This window comes from Lepisosteus oculatus, chromosome 2 (assembly GCF_040954835.1).
Source record: "Lepisosteus oculatus isolate fLepOcu1 chromosome 2, fLepOcu1.hap2, whole genome shotgun sequence".
Classification (NCBI taxonomy): Eukaryota; Metazoa; Chordata; class Actinopteri; order Semionotiformes; family Lepisosteidae; genus Lepisosteus; species Lepisosteus oculatus.
The window spans coordinates 73,924,030-73,937,729 of record NC_090697.1 but is presented as its reverse complement, the minus strand read 5'-3'; the positions used below and the strand labels follow the sequence as shown (position 1 = coordinate 73,937,729).

Sequence of the window (13,700 nt, the reverse complement as noted above, 5' to 3'; positions counted from 1 at the left end):
ATTGGATCCAAGGACACAGAGAGAAATTTTAATGCCATCTCTAACCAGTTTCCCCAAGAGTGAAAAAGATTCTGCAGTGGGAGCTAATCGGAGAATTTGCATACCAGTTTCTCCGTGGGTTGACCTTAACTGTGACCCAAGCATCTGAGGAGCACGCCTGGATGTAGGATTGAAGTAATTTATTGAGAATAAATAAAACTGTTGTGCTAGATCACAGCTCTTGAATCCTAATTTCCAGTACTGTGGCTTTAATGGATGAAAACTCTGCTACCACTGTAAAATTAATATGATCTTTCTGCCAAAGCGTAAGACACAACTGGGTCATATCTACCTATGCGACAACCCTGAATTTTCACTTCAGGGAAAACGCCACAGGTGCTTTCTAATTTTTCTCTTTCTAGTTTCGCTCATCTTATTCTTTTGAATCGCTATGTTTTTCAAACAGAATGGCAGGAGACATCCCTACTTTCAAATGTAGATCATCTTTATATACTGTACTGTGTAGCTCTGGCTTTCCTGCTATGGGTCGAACTCTACTGTTCTACTCTACTTTCTGCAGAAAAGGTTTCTCTTCATGCATGGTTTTCTACATCTAAGCTTGAATCCCGAAGAGCATTTCCTAATTCAAGGAGACCTTCTTCTCCGACAGTCGGCCTTTCAATACAAAAATGAGGGTCAAAATATAAGGCTATAGAATATACATAAGGGTATACAGCATACAATATTCTGCATATTATCCAAGATATCAAATTAGTTAAAAACATAAGAAAGATACAAAAAAGTGGCCCTTTGATCCATTATGCTTGTTAGGTTATTAATAAAAGATAAAAAGATAGAGATATATAGAGCTATAGATACAAAAGATGAAGTCAGTGTAGTATAAAAACCAGAGCTGAAACTGAAGGAAGGCCAGAATATCTTTTGGTGTCACTACCTTTCATACTAGCATGTACTTTGTATCAGTAGACAGGAATTTCCCATAATGGAAAAGGCATGCAGTATTTATGCCTTTTTAAAGGAGATTTCTCTATCTCTGAAATCGTGCTTGCCTCATATTGTCATAAAGCACATGGTAATACATAAATCTTAGACACCCAGCACTATACAAGATTGTTTATATAATAAAATAAATAATATATATATAGTCGGGCCTATAAGAGCCTGTGGGCTCACAAACTGATAAGTGCAATCTTATTATTGCCTTGGCTTTGTCGTAACATGAGCCAGGAAATGGGAAACATCCATTGTTTTAGTTTGCAGTGGAAAAAAACAAAAAACTTCACAAAACTTCTGGTCTGGCACAGTCGCTCTTTGCCTTTGCCTTGGCTCTCATTTTCCCTCTTCTGTGTAGAAAATTGCAGAGTATTGTTGCCGAGACAACAGCACCAGCAGCACCTTGACTCCCCCATGGGCTCATTCAGGTTTGGAGTGGCGGTTGAGCCCTGTCATATAGACGTTACTGATTCAGGTCCGAGCTTTGTTCTTAAACAGCTGTGACCATGTTCCCACAAGTAGAAACACACAACCTTGCAGAGCCAGGTGGTTCCAGACAGGAGTCACACCTGACACTTGCAGAGAACCTGTGAACTTGCAGTGTTTAGAGACAGCCACGGTTTCCCTCCATTTGAAGCCAGCTTGGCTGTTGGCACTGGAGATTACCATGTAAAACCAGACAGATGGATCAATACTGGACCTTTCAGAGAAAGGCATGCACAGTTCTTCACCTCTCTCAGTTCTTTGCGATGATGAGAATCATTTTGAAACAAAGCAAAGAAGCAATGATACCTAAAAAACATAATTAAGTCCTACGAAGTGGCTTACAATGTGGTCTTAATTTAGTCCCTTCTGTAATTCTCAGGAATTCTTGAACTGCTCAGGAGGGAATGAGGGAGAGTAAATGTTTAATGCTGTCCTGCTAAACAAGACATTGCCCCAGTTTTTAAACTGTCTCTCTGCCGTCCCCCGTGAGTTGTCACGAGGAAATTCTAATTATTTAATCTGAGAAAAAAATGAGAATTAAAGCAAATCTAGCTATTAGGTAGATTAAAAAAAGATCTCCATCTTACAAAGGAGAAAACTTTATCTTCCTCTTCAAAAACATAATATAAAATATGCCTTCTGTAGCTCCGCAGGCTATATGATGCGGATTATTATTTTCAGAATTCTTTCCCCAGAGCATATTCAGTCTGCAGTGCACACATTTTTCATATTCCAGGCAACACATGTTTAATGTCCTTAAGGTTTACTTTTTTTTTGTAGGGTTAGTTATAAGATGGCCATATATGTAGCACAGCTCTGAAAAACATCCCACTTGTTCCTAATAGGCAGCACCTTTTGGTATGTTTAAAAAGCTAGTCATTTTTCCTGCCAAAAACTGCATGACAAATGTCATCCTTGTCCAGGGAAAAAGACATTCCTTGACCTCCTTATTATTACACGCCAGTAAAATTGTGAATTGGTGCTTTAACATAATTTATAACGTGCAGTGCTTTACAGTTCATGACCATGAAAACACTTGGCAGAAACTGTTTGCAGCTGTCAGGCAGAATGAAACACTGACACAGTGAAAAGTGCACAAATATTAATGTGTGCCCAGACAGAAGCAGACACCTTAAAAAGGCAGGACTTGCAGTTTTGGTTTATTTTTTAATACATCAATAAGTCGTTTATTAAAGAATATAATTGCATTTAGATTTGGTTTGGTGAAAATATATTTTTCTGTGTACTGTATTGTGCCCAAACATTTGAATGTTTTTTCTATATGTAGAAATAGTGCTGTACTGTATAGTGAATGGTGAAAAATGAGTTTGTTATTAGACTGCCCATATATACTGTACTGTTTTCTTATTGTAGAGCTTTCAAGTGGTAATATATTCAGTGCTGTTCAGTGAGTTTTCAATGATTCAGTTTATTCTTAACAGGAAAGGAAAATACTTAATCAAGGAGAAATTACTTCTGAGTGAAAAAAGAGAAATTATTGTATAAAGTTTTTGAAAAATTCAGTCTGATTCCTTTAAAATATGAAATATGATGTGATCCATAATCTCTTAGTGTTTTACATGACTGTTCACAAATGTATTTTTATCATGAAAGCTTAAGTAAAACTCCACCAAAACATTCTTTGTCATTCTGTGTGTATCTTGCTGTAAAATGAGACAGTGGCTGTTTCAGCCCAGATTATTCATAATGTTCTTGGGTGTAAAGCTTCGGTTTCATTTTGAACAGTGTCTCTCTTGCTACAACTGGTTTCAGACAAGTTTGTACTGCTAGAATGGAAGCACGTGTCTCTCACGTTGAGATGGAAATGATTCTTCTCCATTAAAATGACCTTGACCCTTTAAGGTGGCTGGTTTAAATTTCCATCTCCTTTCCATTACAGATATAAAACGTGGGAACAATTTGAGGGAGCCCGAGAGAGGGCCTGCATTTGAGAAAGTTAGACCTTTGCATGTCAGACAGATGTCAACAAATTTGCTTTCTGTGTTCAGCTTTATTGCCTCAGGAATCAATTAATTGAAACGTGTTTATTCATTTCTTTCTTTACCCTTTCATTCATAAATAGGGAATAGAAAAGCTTAAAAAATCAGATGGCATTATGCCATAATAAGGTCAACCTTATTTTTCATTTATTAATTTGCTGTTTACATTACAGCCAAAAAAGCGAGATCATGATTTGGACTAAAATAGACTAAAATGGATCTCCTGTGGAACACAGATTACTTGTTGCTTTAATTGCTAAAAGCTTTAAAAGATCAGGAGTTGGTAGCTGTTTAAAACCCAACTGCAGTTAAGAAGATCTCTGTGTTAAGACGTTATCTTGCCTTAATCACCAATAAAAATCTCTGCATGCAGTCAAAATGGCATGTTTTATACTGAATTGAAAAAACCAACAGTGCCATTTCAGTCGATTTAGTAGAATTTTATTACTTTCAATTATTGCTTTGCACCACGCTATAATAATTATATTCTGCTTCTTTGCAATCTATTTATGTATGATACAGATATGATTATATGAAAAAAATCATCATTTCACTCGCTTGAGGAACCTCCATTTCCTTGTTGTTTTTTGTTCTTAAATAAAAATAAGGTGAAAAATATAGCAAGCAGAGGAAAGGTCATAAATACCTCAATGGGAAAAATTGTCTCATACCTAACAAAATCAAAAGGAATTTTTTTACAGCTAACACCTTAGGTTTCACCCGTGTTTTATGTTCACCTGCAGACAGAATCTGTGCTCGTCTGAGATTTCCTGCTGTGGGTTTTAGTGAGTTTTAAGGCCTTCCTGCAATCTTGAGAGCACAAAGCGGATCTTTCTTTTTGCCAAATGGGAATGGATTATTTCTCTCCGAGAAAATGTTTATTATTATTCAACTGCCCGGTCAAAACCCAATTGTGGCAGAGAGGAGGCATGGATTTTTTTGGGGTAACTCATCTGGCTAAGAAGAACGACGATGTGTCCAAAAGGTTGAAGCAGTCAAAATCCTCGCTTTTGTAATGAGGAATGAGCCAGGGGAGCTGCAACAAGGATGAAGATGAGGTGAAGGAAGGGATGTCAGTATGAAACGTTATATTATGTAGGCAGAAGTGGGATAGATTCAGGTTTCTTCTCCTGAACTTTTGTTTTAAGCACCATTTAGTATTATTATCATCTTGCCACCCTCTACCTTAGATGCCCCACATTAACAGCTGCAGATGGCCAAAACTGATCCAAGAGACTTTAATTTTCTGGAGTCTAATTTTTCACCCAGCACAAAGCTGCCTCTAGAATCTCTCAGAGGAGCAAAGTAGGTCTACCGTTTACTTAACCACAGGCATCGCTGTCTGACAAATCAGTCCTGCTTCTTAGGTAACTTCCTAGCTTTCTGCTACATCTTGTTCTCCCTTGACGCGTGGATGGTGTAGCATCCAGGAGATTTTTATTTTATGTTTTAAGTAAAGGTTCCTAACCCATGCAGAGCCATCGCTTTTTCACCCCCTTTCTCTGCTATCTCTACGTCTCATTCCTTTGAAAAGCGTAAGGCAGATTGTTCTGCTGAGCCGGGACCATGTGTTATTCTAATCTAAAACCTGATAACACCCGTTGGATGTAATAAACTGATATTTTTACCTGCTGCTGCAACCAAGATGGGTGTTAAAACACACTCCGTGCCTGAAGATCAGATACCCTGCTAGCAGGAGGAAGAGAAGGAGACAGAAGACAGAGATTGTTTCAGTTTTTCTTTTCCTAATTCATTTTATAGGGAACTCATGCTAAATACATCTGGAGAGTTAAAGTATAAATCTTATAAGCCGACTTCAAAATAAACTCAAATGGCTAAAGCAACAGACAAAAACAGGGGGTACCCACTATCTTTAGTGCTGCCTTATGTTACAGTTGTTTTACTTGGGGGAAAAAACAGAAGAGATTAGTATAAAATAATTGATGACAGACACCTAACTATTTAAACTATGCCAAATTATAATAGCTATTGAAGCAACAGGAAAAATTACACAGAATCTCTTAAATTGGGTCTTCAATAGAAAACACAGTAATTGAGTGTAGTGAATGGAAGTAACTGATTACTAGAAGTTAAAAGTTGTCTCAAAACATTACAGTGTGGCCTGTATTTTTATCCACTCTGGCAACATCAACATCAATCCAAATATTCTGCTCTGTTATAGGGAGTTTTAATTTTTATCATTTCATTCATCAACCTCAAGAATAGTTTAAAGCAACTATCTATTCTACATTACTTAGTGAATTTAAGCGTGTATGGACAGTAAATATAGGAACCAGTGTTCTCCAAAGAGACTGTGTTACAATTCAAATTATTTCTGACAGGCTCTTGTTTTAAAAGATAAAAGAAGCCCTTAAATCTGTTTGAAATATACATCATTTTTCAGAGATTAGACAGGAATAGATCAATTCAGTTAAATGACAGTGATAAATTAATCTTCAAGGCTGTGATTATCTTTCCGTGTAGCTGTCTCTTATTTCTTACTTAATATTGACATCTGCATAAGGAGAAAGGTTAACATTTTTCATATTTCCTTTTATTCCATGCATCTGCTATGTGCTTATCACTTTAATGAGCTCTTACTGAACAGAATGCTGTTTTGCTAGACATTGTGATATTAGACAAGTCATTTTCTAGCTTTAAGCTACATTCCGAACTCTATACAAAAATGAACAAATTCATCGGAGTCCTACAGCACTTTATGCTAATCTTTTGTTTGCAGAAGCACATACATTTTGTGAGAAAACATTTATTATGAATATGATTATTTTCTGAAATTAAACACAATTTTGTTTTAAAGACTCCTGCCTGGGAATGTACTGTTTACTTCCTGAAAAGTGAATTATTCATAAAGCCCTGTTTATTTATTTTTAAGATTTCTCTCTTTGACAAGGCATTATCAAATACACAAAATATGTTTCAAAATCAAACGCACAGCCTTGGAGGTCTCCTCTGGTTCTTAAACTGGCATGTGAGGGTTTGTGTACGTGCTTAACTGCATAATTAACACCTCATTTAATGGTGTTACTTAACAGAGATTCAGGAGGAGGCCAAATTCTACTGTCTTAATCTCTCCTATGTACAGTATGAATGCTCGCTGGCTGCTCACAACTCTGCTGGCAAATTATCCAGCCCCCTTCCTCAACCCCAACTTCACCCTTGCAGCTGCATCCATAGTTCATTCCTTGCATGTGAGGGGGGAGTTATGGCGGTGCTGATCTTCAGCCAGCACTGTCGTTTCTTGAGTCGAGCGAGTTAACGTCAAAGTTTTACGTATGCTGTCCCTTTACATTTTCAGGCCAATTTCATCATTAGAAGAATTTGACAGAACTATTGAAAAAGCAGATGTAATCCTCATTCACTACAATTTCATAGTTTTCCCTTTGGTGTACTATAAAGTTTTTTCCGCCAGTGATTCATATTTGTGTCAATATATGTATCAATAAATCTTCCAAATGTTTTATTCACCCCCCACCCCCCCATTTTTGGAATAGCCAATTCATAGTCACACTCCTCTGGCACACCCACCTTCCAGACACTCCTCTGTTAGCACATCACAGGCAGCACTACCCCCTGCTGGTGGATGAGCACTGACTGGGAAATCCTAGTCACAGTCAGCTAGTGACACAATTCAGGCTTGAACCAATAACCACGGATCCTAACCTGTGGAGAATGCACCTTTACTACCAATGAGCCATTTTTTTCTGTAGCTTTCAATTCTACAATATTTTCCATTTGCCAGGGAAAAAACATGGCACATTAATTAAAAATCATGTTTTGAGAGCTTTTAATTTTGCCATACATGACTATACAGTAGCATACAGAATTATTATAGTTTATATACTGTATCTCTTAATAGTTGTATAAATGGCACACTTTTCAGACACTTTCTTTTAAATATATGCATTTCCAGAGAATACAAGTTTTTGCAATCTCCGCTTGAAATCTGACCTTACTTTAATGGGGAGTTAAAATAATTGAATTAATTTTCATGTTCAGTCTGTTTCTTTCGAGTTACAGTAAATCCAATTATGATTGTTTCTCAAAGAACAAGGGGTTGCAACATCAATTAAACCTCTCGGAGACGACATCCCTGTCTTGTTCAAAAGTAAGAAACGCTCTGAATGGCCAGGGAAGGTATTGGCTGGGTGACATCCCTCTATAGACCTTCTGTTACAGAAAACAAGGTCATAGCAGAAAGGCATATTTCAAAAGACCTCTGTTTGCTGCTTTTGGATATAAGGTGATATAAGGTATAAGGACAAGCAACCATTCACTCAGTTTTAAATGAACAGAACTGTCTGTACTGCTTTTCTTCAATACTTGGCAGTGTATCAGTTTTTATCTACGGAAGGATACCAAACCCTAGTATCAACAAGTATACCCACACAGACTGAATTAGCTGCACCTTAGCAAGCACTGCTACTGTAATTCAAGTATTAAATCAGAAAGACTAAACATTCCTGATATACGGCTTAAGGGTGACTCTTATACCATCCTTAGCAAAACATAGATAATGACTGGAGAGTCTCCCCACTGCATGCTTTCATAATAAGCCCCAGAGGCTGAGAGAAGAGGAAGCCCCAGAGACCCCAGCATGTGCAGACACTGACAGAACATGTGAGGGATAGCCAGACTGCCAAGGCACACCACTAAAGGCCTCTTTGTCCTGTATAAATGCATATCAGCATTGCAGTGCTCCACAATAACAAAGTTAAATCTTTGCTGTAGGGAGAGAACCAGCAACGCAGGCTGGCATCTCCAGTGCTCCTCTGAAGGCCAGCCAGCACCTCCTCGATGGAGCCAGCCAAGTTCGAAACCTTTCTTTAAAACACCCAGCTTTTGATCAAAAACCCAGTCTAAATGTCACAAAAACAAGAAAAAAACGCCCTCAGGGTTTCACTGTTTGATGTTTCATGAAGCGATTTCATGATTATAAGATGAATAACACCAGTGCTCATTATCTGGTCTGTTTCATAGTTACAAACTTTGGAAACTAATGAATAATCTTGAAACTTGAGGAAAATGAACCATTAGAAATAAACCAGCTTCCTTTTATTTTTTGCTACTGGTGGTAATGTTACAGCTTTTGTACATGATTCTACTTGTTTTGATATATTGGTACAATGTTAGCGTGGTTTAAGATTAAGGCATAGCATCCATAATCAGAAAGAATATTCTGCTATAAAGCAGGTTTAAATTCTTCAGCCTCCCTGAAAAATCAACCCAGGACTATTTTAAGCAGAGTCACTCTTTTCAGACATCTTTTCAGACAAACTGGCAGGAGTGCTGCTATAGAATTTTAAATTTCAGTGCGAATATGCAGTGCATCATTTTGAATTGGCTTCAATTTAGCAAATCCAGTTGACATTAATATGTTGTGTCACAAATCCTTTCTGAAAAAGGGTTTTGCTGACAACCAATCTCAATAAAGAGTTCACTTTTGCAAGTGTAATAATACAGATCTTTGCTTTATGGTGTTGAGGTCAAGTTACAGTAGAAAATTGCAATTGTGCTCACTTATAACTATAAGAGACAGACATCTCGCCCAATTTTCATCACTCACCCTCCTAGGACTCTGGAATAACCACAGTCACCCCTCCGTCTCCTCTTTTCAGCATCCAATCCACCACGCCAATGGCCCCAGCCTACTTAGTTGTTTCATCTTCCGCATGCTTCAACCTTCCTGTTTGCTGTCTACAAAGAAACTCCTCCAGTTGCAAATACTCACTCCTCCACCTGGGAGAATGTTTGAACTGGGCTCAGGTCCCATGTCCTCAATCCTTGACCCTAGCCCATGCAGTCCTGGCTGATATCCCTATGAGTCCCCTACCCATCCTAACCCCTCCCCCTCCGCTATAGTCAAATACTATTGTGGTATTTGACTTTCCCCATCCTACTTCCCAGAAAGGAGATAGCAGTGGCCTCTCAAGCACACCAGACTCCCGTCTGTCCTTAGAACCAGCCCTTTAGCGGTTATTGTTTCTTCTCTTGAGGGTTTCTGCAGGGAACATGTCCTTGCTCATTTCGTTCAGCAAACGGACCGACTCAGGGCCCTCACATTCAGTTCACTGAACTCAATTCCACTATAAGGCTCATGTGTGTCTCATGAGTATTCTTATTACTCTCTATGCTTCTGTCAGGCAGCCATTCTACCTGCTTACTGGCAACCATCAGCAAGTGGAGACTCACCGCCAGTCCCTATTCAACTTCCATGTCAGTGCAGATGATCTCACTCTACTCTTTCCGGGTCGGCACAGTGTCTTCTACAGCTCACCACAGAATTCCAGTCTCCACCAATCCATGCTGTCTTCTTTTCTGCAGCCACCTGTGTGCTGCCTTGTGTTCCGTAGCCTGCATTACACGTGTTGCTCATTCACTTCATTCTCTATCAACGATGCTCTGAAACATCGCATATTCGAACCGATGTGATCAAACAAAGTTCACACGCCATTACAGAAGAAGTCTGCATCTGTGTTTTGGCATTCCTGTATTTTGCAGGGTTTTCAGCCTTGGACTTATGGCTACGTCTGTCACTTCCTTGTATCAGGCGAGTTAATGCCAATTGTTAGAATATCAAGTGTGTTACGCCTTTACGTTTCATGGTCTCGTTGCACTAATTTGATTTTGCTCATTACTTTCAGAAGAAAAATAAGATACTTAGCACTCAAACTTCAAGAGCGATGCTGGGAATGAAAGGATGAGGATGAAATGTTCAATGTTTTAACATTCCCCACGGCTGTGATTTAAAATAACAATTATATTTAATCAAATTTCTTTTGCAAGAAAAGAACCAATCAGTCTAATTTCCTCTTATCAGTAGTGCCTTTGCAGACTGAAATAAAAAAAAACTCGGATCCACCTACTAATTCCAAACTTCAAACCTCTTGCCAAGTGCTGAGTCACACCCAGCCTCAGGTAAGCAGCTACTCACTATGAAGCACTGGATTTATAGTTCTTAATTAGCAGATCCTTTTTTTTAGACTGAGTTGACTGAACATCTATAATCCACAATAAAACAAACTTATTACTAAATTCACAAAGATATCAGGATGAATCATTTCATTGAGCAGTGTATGTTAGTGTGTGTGATCTTACTAGCATCAGTGTTAGTAAAGACCCTTTGAAACTGCTAACAATCTTTCTAATGTAATTTACTTTGACTGTACCATCCATGGAAAATCTACCATTTTGTTGCTTCAGAGTAATAACATCACTTCCATGATTTGATTAGCCATGATCTCTAGAGCCTGTCTGTGTATTACCTAAGCCCCAGCCCAACTGGAGATAACATTGGTACCTTTTTTTGACCTCGCATGACTGTGTTTGAATTAAACTTCTCCTGTGAAACACTCACTGGCTTCCAGCTGCTTCTTTGATGAAGGAATGTAATATCAGCTGTTCTTATTAAATGTGCTCTTCTCACACCTCTAAATCTTTAGGACAAAAGCAGCTACAGTGTTCTGTATCTGATATACAGTACAGTACATTCCAGTTGAAATGCAAATGTCTCAAATGCACCTTACCAAATTCAGAAACTATTCTAATGGAAATTAGATTACACATTCTCAATAGAGCAGAACGTCTTTATAGTGTTATAGGTGGCTTATGAAATGTTCATTTTTGAAGTCGAAAGCATATTAAATAGCTTTTTTATTAAAAAAAAACAAACAAATGTTATCCAAACATTTATCTCCCTTGCTGCTTTCAATCTCCAAATAGTTCCTCATTTGCAGTAGAAACTGCACCTCATAAAGCACAGGCAGTATCCCAATTACTTATTATGAGAGATTTAATTGATTGTAGTTTCATGTTCATCCATCCATTTTAAAAACTAATATTAAGGAACCAAAAGCATTTGCAATTGAATATTGAACTTAGCGAATTAATTTTGCATGTGTTTTTTTAGGGACACATACAGTACAGTAAATGCCAGCCAATAGACAAACAGCTACTGTATATTGTGATTGTCATATCTATCTCCATATTATTAAACTTTTTGTTTAGAATTTGATACAAATTTACCATCATTTAGATTAAGCTGTTTTACTTTTAGATTGCTTTGAAAAAATATAATTATTTTACATCTACAATTGTGTGTCTAGTTGATGACTTCATTAACAATAGTTATCCAACTCTGCAAATAGATTGGTAATTAATGATGATTTTCTTGAATCTTTAATTAAATGCTAATTTGAATACACACAATGATATACAATAACAATCATTGTGCAAGATGCTTGCATTCACTGACTAAGGTAATTTTACTGAAATGCTGGCTGTTTTCATAAATGTGACTAATGAGGCTTTCAAAACTTAATGTGAATGAGCTTCTTCTACCCTAATAATGCTATGTGTTTATGCCATTGTGTTATGGTAAATTTTAGTTTTGTAGTTTAATGTTCATATTTAGAAGATGGCTGACAATGTGGTGGGCTTCATGCATCTGACAGAACTAAGCATCATGTAGCCACAGAGCTCTTGTAAAGGGAAACTACCCTAAAACAAATTCAAAACTTGTACACAAATTGTGATGAAGTAATGATCTCCTGGCAATCTGGTCAATTATCTCGTTTCTCTAAAAAAACTTGTAGTCTAGACTTGTAGATTTCTTAGTAGTGTATTTGTACTGTACATGTACGGTATGACTCATACTGAAGGTGGTGGGTTGTGGGTTTAGGTCCCTGCTGTAGATACACATTATCCAATGATGGGATGATAATATGCTTTTTTAAAGTTTGTTAATTCCTACATGCTACATGGATGTGTGTAATCCTCACTTACCTGATGGTACAAAGGAAAATAAGCATAGCTCCCAAATACATTTTTTATTGGACTGGAGAGGTCAGGATAAAGGTTTGGGATGTTGTTTTGTCAATTTGCAAATTGTCTCTACAGGAAAAATATTTCAATTACACTATTTAAAGTAAATTATTGTGGGCTACATATGGATTAAATAGTTATTAATAAGATCCCTGAACTGGATCCCTTTTGACCACAGACTTTACTGAATGTAAGGCATGTGAGGTTTTTCTTCTGTGGCAAAGCACTGGCATTTATTAGCAAAACAATAATGCAACTGATCTATAAAAACACATCATTAAACATTCAAAACAAAGCATTTCAGATGTCTACATTCTACAGACCCAGAAACCCAAAATGTAACCCCGTAACCTGAAATGCTTTGAAATACCTTGAGAGACCAACTAGAGAAACACCCTGCATCCTAAATAAAATAATACATCCCAAGACTAAATCTCCCTTTCTACAATATGGATGCCAAAATGTGAATAGGCATCCATTTCCCTATTCTAAAGATGTATCACCAACTAGAAGAGAATGTCTTTAGCCTAAGGATTACACAATATGGAAAATCAGAATTATTCTAAAATAATTAGGACAGCAAGCTCTCTATAACAAAGTGCAAATTAACTAGCCAGAATATAGTAATCAAGACCTGCCTTTAAACTCGCCTACTGCTAAGTAAACACTTCAAATTGTTTTTAAATTTTATGTCTGCCCCAAACTGTAGCAGAATCTGTTAGATAAATTTATTTCACACCAAAAAAGACCTGCACACTCCGTAAATTGATCAACATGTGAACAAATGTGTCTCTCTGTCCCCAAACACCTCACTCTTTTTTATGTTGTTTCTGAAAAATACAGTGTAACAGTTTACCATAACAGAACCCTGAAATGTAAGTGAAAATGGTTGCTAGGTAGATAACCAGATGCTGTTGTATTAACAGGAATGGACTCCACTGTCATGAAGGGGAACCACTGTTCAGACACAGGAAAGCCCTGCAACCCTTGCTTGGATGCAGCCAAGGCCTGCAACTTGAATGACACCTGCAAGAAACTGCGCTCCATGTACATCTCTGTCTGCACCAGGGTCAGTCCCTTTCAGTCCCCAGAGCCCTGCAACCGCAAGAAGTGCCACAAAGCCCTCCGTCAGTTCTTCGATCGCGTCCAGACTGAGTATAGCTATCGCCTGCTGTTCTGCTCCTGCCGAGACACAGCCTGCGCTGAGAGGAGAAGGCAGACCATTGTCCCTTCCTGTGCCTACGAGGACAAAGTTAAACCCAACTGCCTGGAACTGAGGACGACTTGTAGAAATGACCCCCTATGCAGGTACAGGGACTATCGGGCTGGGGATTTGGTGGGGGGAAGAAGATAAGGATCTGTTTAGATTAAATAATCTGC

At 37.9% G+C, this 13,700-nt stretch overlaps 1 protein-coding gene across 1 annotated transcript in view; it reads left to right on the top strand.

The window, feature by feature from the left end:
• Positions 1 to 13,700, top strand: part of gfra2b (GDNF family receptor alpha 2b) — a 108,889-nt gene that overhangs the window by 53,453 nt on the left and 41,736 nt on the right. The window contains exon 5 of the mRNA XM_015341258.2: positions 13,247 to 13,628. Coding sequence (XP_015196744.2) covers positions 13,247 to 13,628 — 382 coding nt within the window. The remainder of the gene's footprint in view (positions 1 to 13,246; positions 13,629 to 13,700) is intronic.